General features: G+C 37.1%; 1 protein-coding gene across 8 annotated transcripts in view; it reads right to left on the reverse strand.

Moving 5' to 3' along the window:
• LOC131066561 (uncharacterized) overlaps positions 1-25,439 on the reverse strand; it is a 190,385-nt gene that overhangs the window by 28,850 nt on the left and 136,096 nt on the right. For all 8 annotated transcript variants that reach the window (XM_058001366.2, XM_059221434.1, XM_059221436.1 and 5 more), the window contains 3 exons: positions 9,698-9,796; positions 9,367-9,579; positions 9,148-9,223 (listed from right to left, as the gene is read on the reverse strand). In XM_058001366.2, coding sequence (XP_057857349.2) covers positions 9,148-9,223; positions 9,367-9,579; positions 9,698-9,796 — 388 coding nt within the window. The remainder of the gene's footprint in view (positions 1-9,147; positions 9,224-9,366; positions 9,580-9,697; positions 9,797-25,439) is intronic.

Genomic DNA, 25,439 nt, shown 5'->3' on the forward strand with positions numbered 1-25,439 from the left:
ATTTTGTTTTCATTTCTTTGTGTTTTTCCTACCTAGCTGCATAAAAAAATTTCCTTCTCAACAATATGTTCTGGATGTGTAGGATTTTTTTTACGCCCAGATGATCTCGCATCAATACAATTAGAGCCTATCCCAGAGGCTTCACACTGTTGTGAGTCGTGACCTTTTCACACATCGCCACATTGCAAACAGGGACCCCCTCGTTCCTGCTTTCCGCGTCGTGTTAATTTAGGGTTTTGGTAGTAGATGGCAATTTTGAGCTTCTCAGTGCCCAAGTAGATCATGCCTAAATGCTATTAATTTTTTATGAAATTTGGAATAGGATCAAGTGCGTGTAAAAAGTTAGATGTCTAGGTGATCCTAATTTTGTCTAAGACCAGATTTTGAGCATGATTGAGTTTAAAATGTTTTCTAGTTAGTGATATTTTTGTGCCTAAGCATTAAGAGATCCATCAGGGGTTATTTTCCTGCTCCTAGGAGGTAATTCAAGTCAAAATTGCACTTTATCCCAATGGAATCCCTATTTTCTCGGTCAAATTTTGGTAAATTTGGCTAAGTCCTGATGCGTAATGATGAAATTTGACATGTCCAAGAGTTTTTGAGTGTGGAAATTGTTAAATTCCTGATGGAAATCCATTAAATTGAAGTCTAAGGATCAAAAATCCTGATGAGAGGCATTTTTCCCCCAGTTTTGAACACATTTCCGATGACCCATAATTTTCCCCCACTCAAAATCCTGATGGAGGACGATTTTCCCCCAACTGTCCTAACATTTGTCCTGATGAAACACATTTTTCCACCAAAGGGCCTAAATTTTGACTAAGTGTTGGAATTTGTCCCGATGAGCCACATTTTTCCCCTGGACTGAAGTATAAACTTTAATGCGGATGAAATGTTCTATCCTAATGAAAGTCAATTTTCCCCAAAGCCAATTTGTGAACAAGTTTGATGGATTTTAATGCGGATGATTGTCCTGATAGGTGGCGAATTTCCCCCAAGAGCAGAGACAGATTTTTATGTGGATTTCAATCGCCTTGAAACTTACAAGAGTAGAGACGGATTTGAAAGGAACAAGGGAGAAAGATTCATACATAAGGTTGACATTGAGGATTACTGGGATAATCTCATGGATGAGCAAGCAGTAAGAAAGAGGATGTTGTCTAGGATGTCAATCGATTTCATGAGAAAATGTAAACTTTTTCTCATTCCAAATCAGATAGTGGATGACAGTGATCATACTCATCTGCAGTATGAGAATGGAGTGAATAGGCCTATTCTTTTGCCTAATTGGTCGCAGCCGAAGGTAGTGGATTTGAATGTGCTCATGTGAGAAGTTATTGATTTCTCCAGAGAATGGGTAGACAAGTATATGAACAAATTAATAGATATGAGCGTTTCCTTCACTTATGAGAAAATGAAACAAGAGGAGTCCTCTCTTGAAGATGATCAAAAAACAGTAAGTGATGTCAGGATTCATGTAGATGAGGAGAGTCATGCTCCAAAACGAAGAGTGTGCCTAGAGAATCCAAGACGGAGGGGAAGGAGATAGTTAGTCAGCAGTCAAAGAAGAAGCATAAACCTAGCACTCCTTTGTCCACCCTTAGTTCCCCATCAATGAAAGAGGTAGATGTGTCAGAAAAGAGCAAAGAATTTGAACAATGCTCCAATACAGTGATTTTGCTAAAAAAATATTTAGAAGTTGCATGCACAGCAACATCGGCATTATGGCAAGAAGATGAAGAGCAGTCAGGATCTCCCACTATCCAATTGGAGGTTAGTTTGGGCAATAATGTTTATGATTTGACCAAGGATAAGGAAGATGATGATGATGTTATCTCAGCACTGAGGGGACTTGATCGGGAGATGTGTCTTGATGATAGGATGGAAATTTTCACCATTCCCGATTGGTTGTTGCGAAGCATGGAGAAAAGTAAGAAGATGATAGAGACACAACCTATTGATGACATTGATGACTACTTAGCCAGAAATGATAAGAAGAAAGAACTAAAGGCGGCTAAGATATTTTCAAATATAGCCAGAGATGAAACAAGTATGCGGATTGCACAAGTGGCTATCCCGATAGCTAATGTGACTAGAAATGTAGCTACTCACATGGATTACCAGATCACTTCGGTTGACCTTCGACGGACTACAAAGACACAAGAATTCCAAGAACTTGATGATATAGTCCGGGCAATCAATGCAAGGTTGGATAGGGAGATAAAGAAGAAAAATATGTATCAAGAAGAGAACATTAAGCTTAAGGAGTATATTGTAGGGATGAGGCGTGAAGATCCCACCTTTGTCTTGCCTATCGTGATTAACCGTGGACTTCATTTTGATCATGAGGCAGCAAGGAATACACATGCAGAGTTTGGTCAATGGATTGAAGATGTAACAAAACAAACGGATGATTTCCTCACTCAGTTTGTCCAAGCATTTGACAGGACGACTATGCTCGCATTTAGGATACAAGATTTGGAAGGAGTTTGGGATGATTTCCAGCCTATTCAGGAGAAGACTATTCCCGGCCTCAAAATGCTAAAGAAAATTCCGATGTCCACATTGATCCATGAGGGACTTGTGCCTGAGAGAGATATCTATGATTTCCAAGGTTGGAATTGTTCATTGGCTATGCAGAAATCTACTTATGAGCATGCACAGAAAGATTGTGTAGAGATGGAAGGATCAATTCATAAAATTCAATCAAAGATCCTTACATCCATTGAAGAATTGTTAGGGGTAGATGTCAGTGCTTCCAGCAGTCTACACTTAGAAAAGATGAAGTTCATGTACTTCAGCCAGTTGGATTCACTGAAGAAGAATCAAATTGATGATTTGGTTTCCTTGTTGATCCATGTCCATAGTTCACAAAAGCTTATGCCAAATTGGGAGAATACTTTGGATGCTTGTTCTGATACATTGGATATGATAGATGTGCAGCAAGAGGCTTCGCCCAGCATTACCATGAAGGAGTTAGATTCAGTTTTGGCTAGATTCTTCGAATATGCTGCTAGAGAGAGGAAAGCAGGTCGAAATCTTCTAGATGATTCCCAACTTGATGACTAGGCGTCATTCCATTGGATCACATGTCGGTGATTCCTTTTTCGATGTAAACCCTAATTAAGGCAACTTTAGGGTTGTGTTGCCATGATCTTGGCCCTTGTTTCTAAATGAATCTTGGCCATTCATTTCTTTTGAGGTTCTATATAAACCCCATTGCCTCTCATTTGTAAGAGAGATTTTTGAGAATTGTCGTCTACATGTTGTAGATTTGAATACAATCATCGAAGTTTGGTGATTTTGTTTAAGTGTTGTATGCATTTGTGCGGAACCCATTTAATCCATACCACTAGCTTTTTGCTAATTGTAAGTTAGCCTTGCATGGTCAACTGGAATTTTATGTGAACTTAACTTCAATTGTTGCACGATTATTATGCATTTCTTTAATGGTATCAATGTCTGATGATAATAATTTGAATATCTACGAGATATACCTTAGACGATTGCACTAAGTTTGTGTCAAATTGTTATCTTGATGGTGAGACCTTGCCTAGTAGGATTCCATTGAATCATTCATTGCCTCTTGCATTCTAGGTTTTAGAATAGGAATTCTTGAACCCTATTTCTTTTTGCCCTTTTTAGAAATCTTTGTTAGATTAGATAAAGAGCTACAGTGCAAAATCTTAAGTCATCAGCATATCATATTCCAAATCCATGATAAGATAGATTCATCTGAACAATTGTGTAAGTCCCCGAGCGAAAACAACAATATCACATCAAGCCATTGAGTTACCCACATGTCAAGAACTGACCATAGAAACCTTGGAATCGTCTTAGTTGATCAGATATTTAGAATCTAAGGTGATTTTGTTCAAGAGAGGGTAAAATACTTTGGTATTTTATTTTGTGTTCATATGTGCGTAAAACACACATCAACTCACACCAAGAAGAGAAACAAGTTGACACAAAAGTGCTTAAATGACCTTCATCTCATCCACTACAACCTTTGCCTTCAAACCTAAGTTGCCAGTATGGGTACAGGTACGATACGCTGGTACGGCAATTTTTTTAGGGGGGGCTCAATACGTATGGGTACGTCCGTACAAAAAAAATGTAAAAATCATAAATATATACATATATACAGTCTAATAAGTAGAAACAAAAATTAAATTTAGAATCCCACATATCATCCATATGCTAAACAAAACTTGGAACTATCATATATGATTCATATTGATATAACTATAACAAAATTACAAATTTACTATAAGTCTAATCTAATATGAAATATCCATTTGTCAAACTTTGAATGTTATGATAGATATCGAATTCATTGTTCATTGGCTCAACCGTTCAACAATAAAATAAGACAACTAATAATCAGCAATAGCATCATATGGGTCACTAGGAAGATCAAGATCAACATCATCATTGACATTAGATGATGTAGGTAGAGTACTGGAACCACATGCAGCCTCACTGCCACTTGCACTAGCAGCACATTGGCTATCAGACTCCCCAGAAAGTAAAGATTGTGTGGCAGCTGAAAAATCCAAATCAGTTCACTCTGGATCTACATCCCAAAACTTTGTGCTCCCATCCTTATACTCATTTTGTTTATGTGTAAGAAGGCGCAAGTTTGAATGCACATAAACGAGCTCTTTCGCCTTACTTGCTGCCAGTCGGTTGCGTTTCACTGAGTGGATAAAGGAGTATGTGCTCCAATTTCACTCAGATGAAGAGGAACTAGCAACCTATTGAATAATTGACACAAAGTGAGAGGGTGACAATTATAAAATAGTAAAAAATCTAAATTTAGAGAGCAATAAAAATTAAGAAACTTACTTGCGATAAAACTTTGATTGCAAGAGTTTGAAGGTTTGGTGATGTATGGCCATTGAGGTACCACCAAGCATGAGAATCCTTTTTATACTTGTCACGGAGAGCGGAAACACTTTGACCATTGGAGGCTATAAAATCAGCAAACTCACTTGTCATTAAATCCTCCATTTCAGAATCGGGGAAGAGTTTAGTAAGTGCTGTCCTACACCCTTCAATGACTTTTGAATCTCTACATGGTGGTACCCTTGATGGCTTAGCAAGCATTTCATCACTATAAAATTTGGGAGTCAATGCAAATGCAAGATGTAGTGGGGTGGTTATTTTGTTCCACCGCTCAACACAAATTGATTGAACCTCTTTGAAGAAAGTTTCTTCGGGATCTTGCTCTTTTGCATTGATGATGGCTTTCATTTTCTCAATCATCGAGTCAATGCCATCGTATACCTCTCCCAAACATGGGTGATCCATGTCAGTATAACGGATCATACTCATGATGGGCTCAGTGAAACTCAAAAGATATTCCACTCGATCCCACCAAGTGTCATCTAGGATCATGTGCTTTACATTTGCTGCCCTTTCAGTATTGGATTGCCTCCATAGGGACCAACTTTGACTAATTACCATGCTAGCAAGTGGTTGTCGCACCTTCACAAGTCGCCTCAAGACGATTGTGTTGGATGCAAATCGAGTCTCGGCAACCTATTCAAAAATTAAAAATAAAAATTAGAATACAAAGAAGACATGATAAAAAAATAAAAATTAAGTAACCATCAAAGTGAAATGTAGATTTTCAAAATTGAAGTGTTTCAATTACCTTTAGCAACTCCAACTGTGAAAATGATCTGAAAATGGCCCGTGACATGTTATGGTTTGTGATGAACATTTGGATCTCTTCAGCCTCAACATAAATTTGTTTGATCCAATGTATTTTCCTGCCTATCTTTTGTAGCATGAGGTTGAGAGAGTGGACAGCACAAGGTGTCCAAAATATGTGTTCAAACCGTGTCTCAATCAACATACCTGCAGCTCTACAATTCTTTGCATTGTCCGTTATTACTTGGACAACATTTTGAGGTCCCACATCCTGAATGCATTGTATAAGGATGTTAGCAATAAATTGTGCATCCTTCACCTGTCCCTCACAATCCACAGCTTTCAAAAACATTGCCCCTTTAGGGCACACTACAATTACATTAATTAATGGCCGATTTTTGGTATCCTTCCATCCATCTGAAATGATGGACACCCCTGTTTGTTTCCATGAATTTCTAATGGGAGCCAATGCATTGTCTATGTTTTTTGCCTCCTTTGCTAGTAAGGTGCTACGCACCTTCTCATAACCTGGCCCTGTGTACCCTTGTGGAGCCTCATTTACCTTTCTCAACATATCCTGCCAATATGGTGATCATACCACATTAAATGACAAACCGTTTGCATATAGACATCTTCCAACGGATTGATCTGCAATCTCTCTAGCATCATTCTTAAAAGCTCTCTCTAATGGTCCCCTGCTTCTCTTCACAATAACAGGTTCTTCACTAATTGGGTCCAAGAATGGGTGGCTCTCTACCACGATATCAGGAAAATCGCTATAAGATGGAGAAGTAGGGGGCCTCTTTGATCTACTTCCTCTTCCTATCAACAAAGGATGGTTTGAGGCACGACCAACTCTTGCATCTGCTTCCTCTTTCTCTCTAATATATCCTGCTATTTCTTGAGGTGACATCCCATTTCCATCCTTTCCTAGACATGGTTTGATTCCTTGTTGGGGAATGGCACAAAAATGGGCTTTGACATGACTGTAGGAGCTACTTTTTTTCGCACTCCAGAAGTTGCATATCCATAAAAATGTTCCACCACCTTTTACTTGGTCTATTATTTTGACATATTTCCATAAAGGTGAATTTGGGTCAGTTTTGAAAGTCCGTTGAGGAGTAGAGCTAGTAGTCGTTGCCATTATGATTTCTACAACAAATTAAAAAATAATTATTAATATTTAATAGTAAACAATAGATTCTAAATGTTAAATATATAAAATTAAATTTAATAATTTATTTAAAATGAAAGTAATTAAATTTAAATTTTTAATTACAAAATTTATTATAGTTTGTTTTAAAGTTTGATAAATTGTTTGTTAAATGAAAACAAACAAACTAATAAAAATATAATTTTTCATTTTTAAATAATAAAACTATTTTCAATTTTGCTAGTTAATAATTATTATTATTATAAATATGAATATTATTAACTAGCAAAATTGAAAATAGTTTTATTATTTAAAAATGAAATATTATATTTTTATTAGTTTGTTTGTTTTCATTTAACAAACAATTTAACAAACTATTACACAAACTATTAAATAAACTATAATAAAATTTAACAAACTAATAAAAAAATTTAAAAACTATAATAAAATTTAACAAACTATGATAAATTTTTTAACAAACTGTAATAGAATTTATAATAGAAAACTTGCAAGGGAAGCCCGAAAAAATGGAGGATGCGCCAGAAAGAATGGGGATTGGTCGTCGGTCGTCGCCCTCCTGCCCTAGCACCTCCAGTCTCGCCTCCTCTGTGTCGTTGTCGCGCCTCCTCTCACCTTTGTGCCGTCGCGCCTCCTCTCACCTCCGTTTTTCGATTTTCCTTTTTCACTATGCGTGGCGTGGAATGGTTTCGCGTTTTTTAACTTTTGGCTTTGCTTTAGGGTTTAAAATGTTAAACGACATGATTCGACCCGTGAAAAAACCCTCAAAATTTGTGACCGATGCGGATTCGTCAAAAAAACCCTATGGAATCGCCACGTCTACACCGGATGCGTCGGGAATCGTGACTCCAAAAACAGATACGTTTCAGGAGGAAAAAAGCAGTACCCTGTCCGAATCCACAAGGATTCCAGGGCGAATCCGAATCTGATATGTATCGTATCCGGATTTGGGGGGAAAATGTGAAGTACCGGTAACTTAGCTTCAAACTAAAAAGGTGTAGGGGAAAGAGTCTCATGATCCCATCAACTTGGATTACATCAACCCATTTCAAATTGGATCGCTAAAGACACGGATGCAATGTCAATTGACAAAGATCTTGTTAAATTAGAGAGAGAAGCAGCATCATTGGAAAATCACATACTTGAGGATTCATTCACACCTGAGGATGATTCAAATTTAGTTTGATGTTGGATATTACTAGTACTGGTAAAGGGGAGAAAAATTTCCAGGATTACAGTTGACTGTTGTACAATTATACAACATTTAAAATTTTGAATTTCAAAGCTTCAAGGATCACATGACATGTAATCATTGGTTTGAAAGAAATTGATAATCAAAATACACGTGTTATATAAATTCATTCATTATGTGTCTCCTGCATTATTTTAGTTTATTTTGTATATTTATCATTATGCTTTTTTTTTGGCTAAGTGCAAATTTATGTCAAATGTTTGGGCTGCTGAGTTTAGCCAAGTCCAAGTTTTTGAATTTACCCAATCTAAATTATTTTTGAAGCAATATAGATGTTGCTCAGGAAATTACTTGAAAATTAAATACTGTTATCATTAATTGTTTATAAGGATACGATGTAAGGAAATGGGCAGACAAGGAATGTGTGTGCATGCTTATTTATTAATGGAGGAAGTTACCCTAGTTGTAACTTAAATTGAGTAAATTACTAAATTATGTTATTAGATATTATTAATGTGTAATCCTTATAGCATTGTAAACATTGATACCCTGTGTCTGAAACATACATTATACATAATGTCATTTGCGTAGAGTTGGCTTTATTTGGGGGGCTTGCATGCCCTTAAACAGATGAAGCAGGCACACTCATACAAAACATTGCAACTTGATTGAGCCTTTTCATACAAATCTATATATATTGAATGAGCCATGCATGCACATCTATGTGCATATTAAAAACTTAGTTAAATTGTAAGGCCTTTAAGCCTGTATTCAAAGTACTCAAACAAATATAAAGCCTATATCAGGAGAACATTAGTTAAAACTGTATAAGTGCAATAAGCAGCAGTTCTGTTAGACATTTGATAACATAATTCAGATTTGAAATAACTGGATAATATATAACAGTTCAAAAAAAGAAATGAGGTAATGTAATGCAAAAATAAAATAAAAAAATTAACATGGGAAAAGAAGGCAATATGGTACACAACAGGTGATAATGTAGTTTTCTTCTTCTGTGTATGCACCTTTATGTTTGCATAAAAGTTGTTATAAGAAATGAACTGTCCGTGGAAAAGAAAAATAATGTTCAGAGATTCTCAAAATGCCTACAACACCATATTATTACCCTCATCTTGTGCATGCGCTTCCTTCAGCCTTTGGATTTCAGCTTGCACTTCCTCCTGGTTAAAGTTATCATCATCCTACAAAACATGATGCAACCGTACAGCTTAGCATAGAGTTCAAAGATTATATTACCTGTTATAAGCAAATCACTTCAAATTTTAATAGATTAACTGTTAATAAGGGCACTAAAACTTTTAATCAGCAAAGCATCTTCACTTACGGCCATAAAGTCAGTTTGTGTCTCTTCATCATAATCTCTTAAAGAAAACGAGACGGATGCGTGATCTCCTGCAACAGAAGCATCCTCAAGATTGTTGCTTTCTTCATGACAATTGTCCCTCTGTTCCTCCTTGCACAGCTCCATGTCATCCTCATGTTCACTTTCATCACCAGTGTCATTTTCATCATCAGTTTCTTCCACAATCCATGCAGCCTGTAGATCCACGAAAATAGGAATTATATTGGAATCTTCCTCTAAGCCTTATCTAGTATCTCTGATGGATCATAAAATGCCAGGGATAGAAATGTCATCTAGAGCAAACAAGTCTGACCTGATAATCAGACACGCCCCGTGGAAGAGTCCTCTTCCTCATCTTCTTTTGCTTAGTATTCTTATCAGCTTCAGCTAACTCTTCTTTTGTTGGCCATGTCTACTTCCAAGAAAACCACCATAAATAACGTCATAGAAAGGATAAAACAATAGCAATGAAAATTGATTCTAATGAAAATATGTGGCACAATGAGGTGCTTGAATCCATTTTTATTGATATTTAAAAAACAGTAGGTAATAAAACCATTATCTGGATAAGAAGAATTCCTAAGCTGGGTTTACGATATGTAATTTTGTTGACAGAAAGAAACTGGCGATGTATATTTTCTGGATACCAATGTCATAAGGTTATTGTAAATGGCTTAATACTTGATGCATACTGAAACTCTCTAGAAGTCCTTCTATTTCTGTTGCTATATGTATATGCATATGTACTACGTATCCCTGACTAAAATTTTTGCCTGAGGGTAATCTGTACGATCCTAATTGTGGAGAGATGAATCCTCGACAAGGTAGCTTTCAGTTTTTCCTGTCTTCACTTTCATTTCAGAATCATTGTGGCCTCACTGAGACTGCCTGAATAAATTTAAGTCTGTAATGTGACAATATGTTGTATAAAATTGTAAGTTTCATTGCTTTACTTCCCACTCTTCCTCCGACTTATATTTTAGAACAGAATGAGGTCTTCGAAAGAAAAGAATTTGGGAAAAGATGCTATTGTCTTCTACATTGTGGAAAGGATGTTCTCTAGTAGTTCAATGCTATTGAGAGATAAAGTATTGCTTCAGGCATAAGATATATGTTAAGGATGTTCTCTAGGATGTTCTCTAACAAGCACACTTTTCTTTTTTCTTTGTTTTTTAATCTCTAATCTGCATGGTGGCGAAATATTTTCATTCCGGATGGCAAAGTCTGAACTACAAATTGTTATTCCATCTTGCATTTGATAGTTGACATGAATTATGAGTTAAGAGAATGGATATTCTGAGATAGAAAAAGAAAGAATAATAACAGGTGATAACATGATTTTTGTTCCAGCTTTCTTTTAGTTGATATAAAGACATAATAAACTGCTCACCATACTTAGATTTCAGAAATCAACCAAGTAATGGTTATTTCTTGCAAAGTTTGAAAACTCCGACTACACACGGACTGGGCAGCCTAAAATAAGACTCAGCCTCGGGACTCAGCACAGACTCAGCAAAAAAACTCAACTAGGACTCGGTAAAAACGAAAAACAGAAGTTATACCATAAAGAAAAAAAGAAATTCACTCATTTCGAGAACATGAAAGCCTAATTTGACTATCAGCTTGTCATAATTCAAACAATACACATGTCATATGATCATCAAACACTCAATATTTGAAATTTCATAGTTCATACTCATACTTTCAAACTTTCAAATGTATAACAGCATCATAAATTTATATAATGATATGTCAAAATGACAAAAACAACCAAATACAATCTACAACTTCCTCTTTCCCCTTCTAATGTAACTCAATTTGTCAGGCATCGAACTAAAGGTGCTACAGCATAAAAATGATGATGAATTGTTTCTTCAACATTGTCTTTTTGGATCTCAAATGCTCCTCTTCTCCGTTCCTTTCCTGTTTGGTGTTCAGCCCTGTTTTGTTCAAGATTGGACAAAAAAAAAAATTGAAGGAAAAGTCACTTTCTAATTGTTTTTTACCTCCCTAGCAGCACGCAAGTGGACCCACGAGTCCATGCCCAAAACTTGGGAGTCTAAGTCTGGGACTCGAAGAGTCCTGGGGGGAGACTCAGCCAAGTACTCCCCAAGTCCCCAGAACTCTTCCGGACTCGCCTCGGGAGTCAATGGCAAGTGGACTCGGCTAGAGATAGGACCTGGGAGTCTGGAGAGTTTTGGAGAGTCCTCAAACTATGATTTCTTGTATTTAAGTGTGAAACTGGAGATAAATGGGATAATCAATTGGGTATTTCCCAGTCCCATGTTTTCTACCTGGTTGCCCATTTGACAATATGAATTTGAATGAGAGATTGAGAGAAAAAAAAATTTATGGATTCTGTAGGGATCAAGATTGAAAGGATGTCTGCTGATTTCTTCAGTTCTCTGTTGTCAGTTCTTTTTTACTGTGCTCCTCTTCTTCAGGCGAGTTGCTTACTTTAAGTTTGGCCCAGGTTTGTTATTTGGCGGAAGAGGTATTGGGAATAGTTGTGGAATCACAAGCTACTGTCTCTTCAATCTTCGATTCAAGCTCTGGATGCTGTGTTGTTCGAGTTATTTAAATGGCATCTGTGGAAATTCCTTAGTGTGAGCAGTATAATAGTGCCTAAGTATTGGCATGGGCAACTTATTTTTGGGGTGTGAGTTGCCTTAGCCTCAGTTATCTTTAGCAAAAAACCCAACCCCAATTTCAACACAATGCACGGTGAAACTCATAAGCTATATAGCCGATTCAAAATTTCCATTTAAAAAGGTTTGCAAAATATATAATTATAGAAACAATCCAGCAAATTTCAGCTAAAATATTTATACATGTATTTCAGAATTTTTATTTAAAGAATAAATAAAACTGCTGTGTCCAAATTTTATTCTATGTTCCAACTTATCCCTGAAGTTGAGTATAGAAATTAGGCTTGAAAAATAGATAAAAATTAGATAGATTAAACACAAGTATCCAAACAGATGTTTTGAAAATGAATCCCAGTGGAAATAATCTCAAAAATCTATGTCCCCTGTATAATAATTTAACAGTCCATTTCTAGTATAATATAGGATAAGTAAGAAATTTTATGTTTTACAAATAAAATTTTAAATTTCCAAATCAAAGAATGTAATTAGAGGTACCCAATATAGCCATTCAAAATAATTAATTACTGCATGCTATTATACATAGAGCACTTTAAAGTTTTGGATTCTAATAAAAAGTAATTATCAAATTATCAAATTCCTAAACATAAAACTAATCCAGCTTTTAAAATAACATAAGTTTTAAACAAAAGTCCCAATTAAACATCCGAAATCTAAATCCAGTCCTACAAATAAAGTTCTTTGAAAAGGCAACAAGCATAAAGGAATCTCCAGACTCCATGAATAACAATAATCATATTTAAGGCAAACCCATAAATTTCCCTACAGTGGCATCAAGAGGTAAGAGAGGAGCCCTTCTAAATGGAAGAGAGTTACCAACAATGACTCTAATTATCTCAAAAGTTGAGATCTAAAAATGAAGTTAAAGTCATGAAAGAAAATGAAGTCTAGAGATCTTGCTCAAGGTGTGAATTTGTCGGAACCATAAATTTGTCAAGGTGATCTCTAGGTGTGCCTTGTCGAAGCTAGATTTCAAAAGCATTGGTACTTTTGGCCGTCCTCTAGAGCGCACACTTTGGGGAGGCTAGCTATGGTAGAGAACATTCAAGTGTGCAACTGGCCAATTAGAATCACCAAAAATTTGAAATTTTTTGAAGTATGTTAAGTAGCAGGTTCTTCAGAATGCACTTGGTAGATTTCATGTCGTGTTTCAAGTGACGAATACAACCTGGACACATGCTCTGAATGTTAATTTTAAGTGGCAAGATTGGTTATCGAGCAGATTTTCTCAAAGTTAAACCCATGCTTAAGTGGCAAAAATCTCGAGGATGCACACCTCACCACTCAAAGTTTTTTGCAATTATGATCCCCCTAGTGCGCACACTTTCAAGGTTGAAACAATTTTTTAATGTGGTAAGAGAGCTATGAGCCCACATTTCTTACTTCAATACCAAGTTTACACAACAATATGCATTAGAGTATCCAAAATATCCAAGGTTTTGAGAGTATGCTTTTCATCAAAGGCTATGTGAGGATTTTTCGATTTTGGCTTTCAGATTGTTTGTGCCTTAGGCTTTCATAAAACCAAGTTTGAAGGGCAAATACAATGAATTTATCATTACATTCACTCTTCCTCCAAACCACTTCAAGGTCATCATGTGGAGTTTGCCATCAAGCAACGATGAATTGTAAAAAATTTAAGTTTCTTTGAAGGATCCATCATGATCAAAACGAGGATTGCATCAAAATCACTGAAAGAAGCTCTCAAATCAGCTATTTTTAGCTAAACCAACATTTAGAGTAGGGAATGTTAAAGATGATAGCTTTGGTCAGATAAATATGATCATGAATAAGAATTACATCATTAGAAGCAAAGAAACGGGACTCGGACTCGGCTCGGACTCGACAAGGCCGACCCGGACCCGGACTCGGTCTCGGGACTCGGAGTCAAACTCGGCTTCACACTCGGCTGCACTCCGGAAAGTGAAAAACTCAAGAAATTTAGAGATTTTTAAAGATTTAAGATTTGTTTCATGCACCCTTTATTGAATACACCTTAAAGACACAATAGCATCATCAAACTCAGCTCATTTGATTACATACACAAGTATACATCAATCACATAAGCATAAACGCAAATTGTAGGTGAAGGAAATAACAAACATAGATTTATAAATATTGTCAACTGTATACAATATTACAAAACTCATGGAATAAAAAATCCATGTTATCATATGATCATCATCAAATGTTCCATACAAATACCAAAGGTAAATACAACTACAAGCCTATGGCTCAGAGGAGCCTGCACCCTCCGGCCCCGGCCCCCTGCGAAGGCATCTAAGGTAGGTCCTGGACACCATAGCCGCTCTCCGTGACACCATGCCATGCTCACCAACATCAGGAACATCTGTGTCACTATCTACCTCTGAATCTCTTGTCTCTGCTCGTGCTCTCCACTCCTCCTCTGCCATGGCTATAGTCTCAGTCTCTATATCTACCTGGTCAATCCAATCAGTGTTAGACTCGGAGGTTAAATTTTCCCTACTTCTATCGACACAGTTTCCCCCCATATTTTTCAATGAGGGTTTGGGGGCAGCGCCCCCAAGGTGGGGTCAAGGGGCAGCTCGCATCAGGTGTTATTTTTCTATTGCCTCACATGTTGTAACCCTAATTTTTCTCTTTCTCAGGCGGAGGTTGTAGTGAACAAAGACGAGATTATTCATTTTTTTTAAAAACTTTTTTTTTGCCTTTTTTGGGCCTTGCCGCCGGCTGAGTCCCAGGCACAGGACTCGCCGAGTTTGGCGATTTTATGCCAAACTAACCAACTCAGCGAGTCTGGCGAGTTCGCCCCTTGGACTCGAACGAGTCCGAGTCCGAGCTTGCCAGACTCGGGGGGCATGAATCGTACTTGGACTCGCTGAGTTTGGCGAGTCCTTCGTGATATTCCAATCTTTGATAAGAATACTTCATATATGTATACCAATATACATAGTAATAATCATTGAGTTTATTATTACTATGTATATTAATATACATACATATTCTTTTCATGAATAAACTAAATCTGATTAAATGATCTAATGGTTGATCATATATCGATTGTCATCTCCCTAGTATAAAATCGGTGATCATGTATGAGCCACTTCCTATCAATAAAGTGTATCGGCTATCCTCTTCAATCCACCATAAATCGATAATGTGTATCGATTTATCTAAATCGATTACGTATATCGATTAACTGATTTTTCAGTTTAACATACCGATTGTGAATCGGTTGTGTTAGCTGAATAGTTGACCACCGATTATGAATCGATATTTATTTAATTGTTTGTAGTGGCAAACGGGTTGTTAATGCCACCGATTATGAATCGATATTTATTTAATTGTTTGTAATGGCAAACGGATTGTTAATGCCACCGATTATGAACCGGTATTAGTTTATAATAACAAACGGTTTACTAATGCCACCGATTATGAATCGGTATCGGTAATATTAAATGAACAGACATATCGGTGGAGAGACATGCCTCCACACATGTGGAGACATGTCAATCCATCGATGTGCCTCCCCATTTAATATTACCAATACCGATTCATAATCAATTCGTCGATGTGCCTCCCCATTTAATATTACCAATACCGATTTAATATATATGATTCACAAACAGATCGATGAAGGGTGTACCGAAATCAATAAGTGCAAATCTTAGAAGATCGATCTTATTCTAAACACAGCGATAGTTGTGATATAATCAGCAGCACTTGAAACATTAATAAAAGTTAGGAAATCAATATACTTTGTGGACATACTATCTCCCTTCATACTTGCAACAACCTGCAAGATTCATAGGTTAGTGAGATCATCAATTGTGAGATAACAAAATTAAAAGATACTTTTGTTTTATCTACTAAGAAATCTAATCTACATTAATAGGGAGGACCTATTTTGGGCCAATTTCAGAGCTAGTTTTAGTCAACTTTTTATTCAAAGATTTGTTTAAATTAGTTTAATACTTTAGGGTGCTTTCTTTCTATCTTTCCGGGTTCTTTTAATGGTTAGTGTTGTCATTATTATGACACCCTTGGTCCATCAGTGAGAACCGATCAGAGATATGTTCCATGGACCAGCACTGCCCCAATTGATCAAGGAGAGAAGAATCATGAAGTGTGAGGTGTTGCCTTGTCCGAAGGAAGTTCCTCCCTTGGCCTTTTCTTCTTCCCCGGAACTACGGAACCCCGAAGTTCCGAAGTTCTTTTCCCTTTGCCTTCTCCTTTTCTTCTTCTCCAGAACCCTGGAACCCTGAGGTTCTGAAGTTCTTTCTCTTCCCTTCTCTGCCTCTCCTTTCTTTTCCCGGAACTCCAGAACCCCGAAGTTCCGAAGTTCCTCTCCTTCTCTCCCATTCTTTTCTTCTCTCCCGGAACTCCGAAACCCCGAGGTTCCGAAGTTCCTTTCTTTTCCCTTCTCCGGAACTCCAAAACCCCAAGGTTCCGAGGTTCCTTTGCGCAGTTCCCCGGAACCCCGAGGTTCCGAAGTTCCCTTCCCTTGCCTTCCCTGGAACTCCAGAACCCCGAGGTTCCGAAGTTCCTTCCCCCTTTGCCTTCTCTCTCTAGTTCCTCCGGAACTCCGGAACCCTGAGGTTTCGAAGTTCCTTTTCTTCTCTTCCTCTCTCTATCCCGGAACTCTAGAACCCCGAGGTTCCGAAGTTCTTTCCTTAGCCTTTTGAGTTTCTCCGAAACTCCGGAACCTTGAGGTTCCGAAGTTCCTTGCTCCTTCCCTTGTCTTCCTCACTTTGGGAGTCTGAGCTTCCAATGTCTCCAGACTTCCTTCTGACTGGCGACACTTCTGGATGGCGTGATCGACACTCAGGGGCTTTAAATGCTCCGATAGTTTTGGTGACTTGTGCACTTTCTTTTGTAGAGCCACAAGGGTGCATTAAATGTTTTTGGCAAGATTTCCATCAAGGGAGGTACGGGGCCATGCTTGGTGACTTATGTCATGTCTAACTTTGGAAGGTTAGTCAATCCACCTTCTCAGTATTGCCCTTTGTGGGTATGGCTAGGTTGCTTGCATGTACAATGCATGCACTTCCAGACTGACATGCAGGTGTCATGATCACCCTTGTAACCATTTTTTCTATATAAAGGCTGTTAAGCCTCATTGTAAAGGGTTCTCTCCCTGCTGGCTTGAGCTATCCCATGCTCTCCCACTTCTCTTGTATTTATCTTGCATTTATGCAACTATAAGTTTGGCCATTGGCCTTATAATTAATTGAAAATCACCATTCTTGCCTTCTTTCAGCCTATGCATGTTGTGTATGTTTTCTTACCTTCATCATAGGTGTATGTCTTGTGGCTTTTCTCTCCATATATGTTGTGTTAACTTGTTTTCTAAGTGTGACTTGTGGGAATCCTTCTCCCCTCTTGACACTCAACGAATTCTAACCTCCATACATGCATTGGAGTCACTCATGCAATTGAAGTTTGTGCATCTCCTGGGTGTTTCAGTTAATTCTTTGTGTCATCCCGGTGGGGAGAGGAACAATCTCTTCTTGGTGCATCACCTCCTTCTATTTCAAGCATTCTCTCTTCCCTTTACCTCTGCAAGTTGCTAGGATAGGCTTAGGAATTAGTTTTAAAGTGTTGGGTTGGTTCAACACCTGCACCCGGATTGAGAAGGAAGTCGGCCTTCTCCGGAGATTCAACTCCCCTTGCGCAAGGTCCCACAATTCGGGGTTGTTTCCATGTTTCACAAGGTTGTTGAGTTGATAGCTCAGCAAGGGTGCAAGCTTTTGTGATAACAGTTAGCTTTACAGGCATTGACTTTTTGGGATTAATCAAAGATTATCCATAAATATTTGGGATTAATTAATGATTATCCAAAACCCAAGAATTCTGTTTTGTGAACTTGTTAATAAGTGTTTCAGACACAATATTTCTTAATGATAGTTTATGTTATGGTTATGCAACAAAAATTGTCATTCAAATGTTCAATTTGATTTTTGTACATGTGTTGAAAGTGCTCAGTTTTCATTGATTGGAATAGAGTAAAGACTAGAGTTAGGATTTGTATTAACACTATATTCATCTTAGTTGTATCTTTATATAGAGCTAGATTATTCAATTCCCAAAAATCTATGTTGTTTGTGTCCGAAACAATTCATTTATTCTATCTCCTGTGTGCAGAATTGCTGATTTTGGGTTTAGCCAGTGGGAAAGTACTCATTGTGTCAAATTTTAGTTCTTTTAATTGATTATAAGTCTTAAAATACAAAATCTCACTTGTAAGAGTTGTTTTCAATCTTGTGCTCATAACTGAGGCCAAAAAAGACAGGAAAAAACCTCACTGTGAATAGTGTTAGTACTTGTAAATTAAGACCATAATCTACCATCTACGATTAGTTTATTTTATAGAAAGCTTCACCACATAATTCAAAGAAAGGATTCCCTGCATATACTCTTTACAGTTTGAGTTGTCTTGCAAAAGATAAACCAAAACATTAAAAATTACTAATGGTTATTTAATGTTACAGTTATGCTAAGTTTGTTGTTGCAATCTGAATTGCCTATTTGAAGATGTTATTTAAGATCTGCATTCAAATAGATATTCATATAGTATTTTCTGATTACGAATTCCATTTTTGACATCTATAGACACTGATTATAAATCCCTATACATTACAGGCTGTGCAAAGTGACTATGAATAAATTGGAGTATCAGTTCACAATAGGCATCACCCTACCATATTAGCTCTTATTGACTGCAGGAAGCCTAGCAATCTGCGAGGACTGCACAGAACCAGGTCTAGGGTTCGTTCAAGAGGATATATTGAGTTGCATCTGCAATACCCAGGGGCCCACACAGGAGTTTAATTTCCAGATCTCACTACTGTAGAACCCAATGGTAAAAGGTATATGGTGAACCAGTCTCCACGCCTAGAATCTAGTCATCAACAAACTTGGTCTTGGATTATAGCAGAAGGGCGACCTGAGCTAACCTGCAAATCCACAGTCACCTGCCTAGAACAGACAGAGGGACTTCAACCTAGTTTCCAGCATTCACACCTTAGGCACCAACATCTACTTAACAGTTGGAGCTTGAGGGTTTCATGCCTCAAACCAGCTAGGAGGGCATTGATGCTAAGTTGCAGGGTTATTTGCCTAGACCACCTGGGTCCCGGGCCGGTTCCCCTCGGGTCCTAGTCCTAGGTCGGTTCTTCCTAGGTCTGGCCAGGGTCCTGCATATGCCCTGTGGGTTCTTCCCTGCCGAACCCAGAAGAACCCAGCACAATTTTGGCCACTTACACAGAACCTGGAAAGAATTTAAAACAAAAGTGATTTTTTTCCTTTTTTAAATCGTTTTTTAATGCCAAAAAGGCATACCCCCAACCCTAATTTGATGACTTAAACACTAAAAAGGTAAAAGCAACTTCATTTTTCCACAATAGAATGAGAAACATAACTTCTTTGCTCCATTGCTAAACTTCGTTTTTTTGTTTGCCATTTCTCAAGCATAGTTGAAGATTGATTGTTGCTTGTTCCTAGCTGGTTCTTGTGCTACTCCTACATGGTTGCAAGTGTAGATTTGTTCTCAAACACATTGAAGAGGAAGATTTCAACAAAAGAGGTAGGTTTTTTGTTGTTCTTTTCTTTTTTTTAAATTTTCCCTTGCATTTTTGTTATAAATTGAAATAACTCTCTAGTTTTCTTTTATTTATATTTTTTCATTTTGGTTTGTACAATGGCAAGTGCTTCTAGTGCTGGGAATGAACCCTGTTTTAAAATGGACCCAAACTCTCCCCATTGGAAATATGTTGAAATGGTAGAACAATTTACAAGTGGAGGAGGTTTTCTTTGGATTTGTTCCCATTGCAAAGAACCATACAAGAGCTCATACAGTCGAGTGAAATCACATTCATGCTTTATCCCTCACAAAAGCATCAAATTTTGTCTTGGACAGCCAAAAGGTAAAGGGCTTCTTGCAGAGTCACAAGTATTGGCATATATAGAAGAGCAAAGAAAAGCAAACGAAGCTATTGGGAAAGAATCTTCTCATCCTTTGGTAAACAGTAAGAGTAAGAGAAGACTATCTCCATCACATCTCAATATTGAGCATATCGAGGGCCATACATTCTTGTCTATACCTCAACAACCTATTCCATCACATAAGAGAGCAAAGCGTCCATTGGAAAAATCATTTCACAATAAGAGTAGACAAATTGCCGAGAAAGACATAGCTAGATGCATCTATGCTAATGAATTGGCATTTATTGTTGTTCACTCACCTTATTGGCAAAAAATGGTGAGATCAATTAATGAGGCTCCAAAGGGGTTCAAGGGCCCAGGTTATGAGAAGGTGCGTACTTCCTTATTGGAGAAAAAGGTGAAACATGTAGAGAACTCGAAGCCCATCAAGGAATCATGGATTGAAATAGGGGCGTCCATTGTATCAGATGGATGGAAAGATGCAAGAAATCGCAAAATTGATCAACGTTGTTGCAATGTCCCCTAAAGGGGCAATGTTTTTGAGAGCAGTGGATTATGAAGGGTAGGTGAAGGACGGTCCATTCATTGCTAATATTTTTTTCCAAGCCATTGAGGAAGTTGGCCCTCGAAATGTTGTTCAAGTGGTAACAGACAATGCCAAAAATTGTAGGGCAGCTGGGTTATCGGTTGAGGAGCGGTATCAACACATTTTTTGGACACCTTGTTTGGTCCACTCACTCAACCTAATGCTGAAAACAATTGGCAAAAAGGTTGATTGGATCAAAGATATGTATGTTGAGGCTGAGGACATCCAAATGTTTATCACTAACCAACATATGTCACAAGGCATATTTAGGCAATTCTCAAGATTGGAGCTGTTGAAGGTAAGTTAATTTTAATTTTTCAATTTAGTTAAATAATAAAAATGTTTAGTAAACCTTTTATTTTAATTTTTTCTTATTTTGATTTTGAAATAGGTTGTTGATGTTGATGTGTAGCTAGGTCGAATCCTTCTAGGGCCGGCCTAGCACACCTAATGGCTAATTGGCCTGTCGGCCTTAGCCATGTTGATAATTCACTTTGTCATATTTACCCTTGTTTGGGTCGACCCTATTTGGGTGATTTATGTAACTTGTAATTATGTAATAGGTCAAGACCTATATATGTGTAACTTGTAAATCATTTATGTAATTTATGATTCTTGGCGCCAAAAGATGCAAGGCCGACTAGAGGTTTTGGAAGGCATTGTCATCTATATATACAAGGTGAATTCGGATCAAATCAAGCACAATCATCAGCGAATTATCTTTGTCATTCATAGTCAGTGATCTGCATCTTAATCAGCAAACTTCAGCAAGCGAACTGTGTCTTCAGTCAGGCGAATAATATCTAAGGCTGAGTGAACTTCTTCATTGGTCTAGCGAACTTCATCTTGAGCAGAGCGAACTTAATCCTTGGTTGAGCGAACCTCACTCAAGGCTGGAGAACTTGTCTTCTAGGCTGCCGAATCGATTGACAGTGACTGTATAGAGCAGCAAGGTGTTCAAGGTCAAACCCTTCAGTATATTGTGCAAGATAAGTTGCCCTAGCATCTGCCCTAATCAGGGATATTGTAAAATCTGCTACTGTGATTGATCTAATCTAATCTGAGATATTCATTGCTGGGTTTTTTACCTCCAAGAGGGAGGTTTTCCCAGGGTACAGCTGTGTTCTATGTGTTCTTGTTTTATTTTCTGTCTGCTGCTTTCAGTCTGATCTATAAAATCAACAGTTGTGAGACGACTTGTGAAGGTTCATGAGGCACTAGGTAGCATGGTAATCAGCCCTAATTTGTCATGTCCCCTCCTTGATCATTATATATAACCTAAATAGAGTAATTATTATTGATTAATATAATAATTATCAACAAATGATTACTTGGAATCATTAAATATTATTACTTAATTAATATCTATTAATTAATATCCTTGAAATGTTTAAATAAAATAAATTAATATTATATTTGAAAATATTATAAATAAATATTACATATTAATAAAATAGTGATATTTAAATGTTTGATCAATAACAGTGTGTAACTGTAATTGATCAATAATAAATTAATAAGTAAACATTCATAATCATAACAATGTAATTAGAAACAAATATAATAATGAATAAATTCAGAAAACAAATATTCAATAAAAACAAAAAACAATAGAATAGCACTCATCCTGATCAATAAATAAGGTTAATTATTAAATCAAATACTAAGTAGACTGCTGGTGTCAGAGATTGTCCCCTCAACAATAGACAGTGATATTCAGCAAGAGTCATATCAGAGACAACGATATTCATATTACAGATGGTTAATATTGAATAATACAAGCAAGTGATTAGCAAAGATGGGAAATTGTCTTTCCAAATAACAATCATCAGATGACAGCAACTTGAATATACATAAGAAAAGGCAGCGATTACACTTGCACAGTGTTAAGGAATAAGAGTTAGTAGTAGCAGCGTTTAAAGAAAGATGTAGTGCTGACTTTAATGAAATAAATAAACAACAATGAACAGCAATGTATGAACAGCGACTCTGACTATGGTGACCACAGCATGAAGAACATCAACTTAGTGACAGCAAAGTACAAGAGCAGTAATTTCTGTGAGAAAAGTCAATGTTTTGGAACCGCCGATTAAGCAACAATTAATACAATGAGAGCTGCTATTTAAGGGGTTATCATTTGGAGAAGAATTATTTAAGGGAGTCGATAAAGTCACAATGACATAAACCAGCGATTATCCTAATCAGATGATTAGTTATCTAATGAGCAAGCACCGATTAAAGAGGTAATAAAATAATCATTAGTATGCAGATTGATATAGTTATGTTATGAAGAGGTGCAAACTGATTATGGAGAGAAGAGACGTGTCTCCCACAAATGCATCCCTTCCCATTGTGCAAAGATATAAGAAAAGAAAATAGATGGGATATACATCGGCAGAGAATTTGAAGAAAATATAATAGAAGGTTTGTAAAAAGAAGAATTTGTGAAGCAAATATAAGATGAGGATTATAGCAGATTTATGAAGCATAGTTTAGCATATTTATTAAGCACATTGGAGCAGATATAAATATAGAAAGGCAGACCATTCAAGGAGAATAAATATGAACCAATGAAGCAAATAAACAAAATTGTGTGAGATATTAATTAAAGAACGAAGTCATCAAAGTCTATCATCTTGTGTAAGGAACCATAACCAGATTCAAGAGCAACAATTTGAGATCTGCAGACATCATTGTTTCAGTCATAGACAATCTCCCATGAGCAAATCAGAGGAAGTTATCAAGATCACTTTAAGTTAGAATTATTGTTTTAGGACTAAATCAAGGTGAATCCCAAATGGGGACATTACATAATTGGAGCATATGGAAGTAATCTAGCACTACAAGGGCAGCAAATGTTAGGAGAATGATACTAGATGACTCTTGGTGGGATAATGCTGAGTACCTCCTTAAGTTCACTGAGCCAATATTGAGCATGATCCGTTACATTGACATGGATAGGCCTTGTTTGGGTGAGGTATATGATGGCATCGACACAATGATTGAGAGGACTAAAGTTGTCGAAAATGAAAGAGAGAGAGATCCAAAAGAAAAAAAAAACGAACAAATACAACAAATCATAGTGGAGAGATGGAACAAAATGACCACTCCATTGCATCTCCTTGTCTTTGCATTGAGCCCAAAGTATTATAGTCAGCAAATCCTTCAAAAGAGTGACACAAGAATTGCCCCTTATAGAGATCCCGAAGTTGCTCAAGGGTACAAGGCAGCCATTTGTAGACTCTTTCCCCAAGACCTACGGCCCAACGTGAGGACTATATTCATGAGTTTTTCAGGCACAAATGATTGTGGTCTTCAAGCTCTTTGGGACAAGAATAAGGTTCATGTTCATATACCAGAACCTACAACCTCTTGTCATCAAGGTTTTCTCACAAGTTCGTTCTTAGACTCTTAGTTATTAAAAAAAACCTTCTATCTTGCTTATATTTTAAATTTTAATTTCTCTTAACTCTCTAATTTCAAAATCTTGATAGGTTGCTAGATCATCTTCATGCGAGAAAAATTGGAGCACATAATCCTTCATCCACTCAATAAAGCGCAATAGACTACACTCCAAAAAGGCGAAGGACTTGGTCTTTGTACATTCAAACTTGCGGCTCATCACACACAGAAAATGCCTACAAAGAAGAAGAGACAAAGCAGTGGGATATTGATCCAGAACATGCTGAGTTGGATGAGTCAATTGCACACTTGATGCACTTGGTGTTGATGACATTGATGACCATGAGCTACCTACTGCTCATGAGATTAGCTATGCTACTGCCAGTGCCAGTGCCAGTGCCAGTGCCAGTGCCAGTGGTTCTTCTAATCTACCACAGCATATGGAGGTTGATGATGATATTTTTGATGACCCATATGATATTTGATCAGTGATGGCTGATTGTTGTAGCTCGACATTATTATTTTTGAACTAAAACATTAATATGGTCGTGTATTTACTGTTTTGCTATGTTATTTGAACTAAACTTTAATATATGATGGTGTATTTTGCTATGTTATTTGACTATTAGCATAGTGGTGTAGTTTGTGTTAATTTTAGTAATCAGAAATAGCAAAACTCGGAAATAAAGAGATGCAAGAACACATAACATAGATAACACACAGTTTACCCTGGGAAAACCTCCCTCTTGGAGGAAAATCCCAGCATTAATGATCAGATCAAAAGCTTTTAATGTTAGGTGAAGATTACATGTGAGTTTATCAGATATACTTATCTGATTAATGACTGTCCACAGTCATGATTGAAGTGCAGATTGAGATTAACCTTCTGCTAGACAGGCTTCACACACAAACTGGTTTACTGATCAGAATCTGCTGACAGAGTTTGCATGACAGGAGATGTAATTTGCAAGGCAGCAGCAGTAGTTCGCACAACCATGACCTTTCGCAAGAAGATCGAATGCACACAGTAGTTCGTATGAGTGTCCAGTCACAGCCTTAGAATTCGCATGACTGTCTTAGCTTGAAGTTCACATGATAAGTAATTCGCATCAAATATCTTCACTCAGAATTTGCTTTAAGAGAAATCACATAAGGTAATTCGCATGATGTGTTGTTTATAATGCCATGCCATTGACTTGATTATATACTAGACTTGAGGTGTCAAGTTAGCAAGTCGGCTTGCTTGTATGATTTATATTTTACAATAATATTGTTAGACCGCTCAATAGGTCCTGCCTTAATTTGCCTTTTACCGCCTGTTTTGAGGCTCACATTAAATTGCATTTTACACGCTATGTTTGGGTCCTGGCCCAATTACGATAAGGGAGAATAAATCGCAAAAGTTGTTTACAATTTTAAATGCCATTTGGCAACATTGAAATTTAATTTAATCCGAACTAGCTATTATTTCAACA

The sequence above is a fragment of the Cryptomeria japonica genome, chromosome 5 (genome assembly GCF_030272615.1).
Source record: "Cryptomeria japonica chromosome 5, Sugi_1.0, whole genome shotgun sequence".
NCBI lineage: Eukaryota > Viridiplantae > Streptophyta > Pinopsida > Cupressales > Cupressaceae > Cryptomeria > Cryptomeria japonica.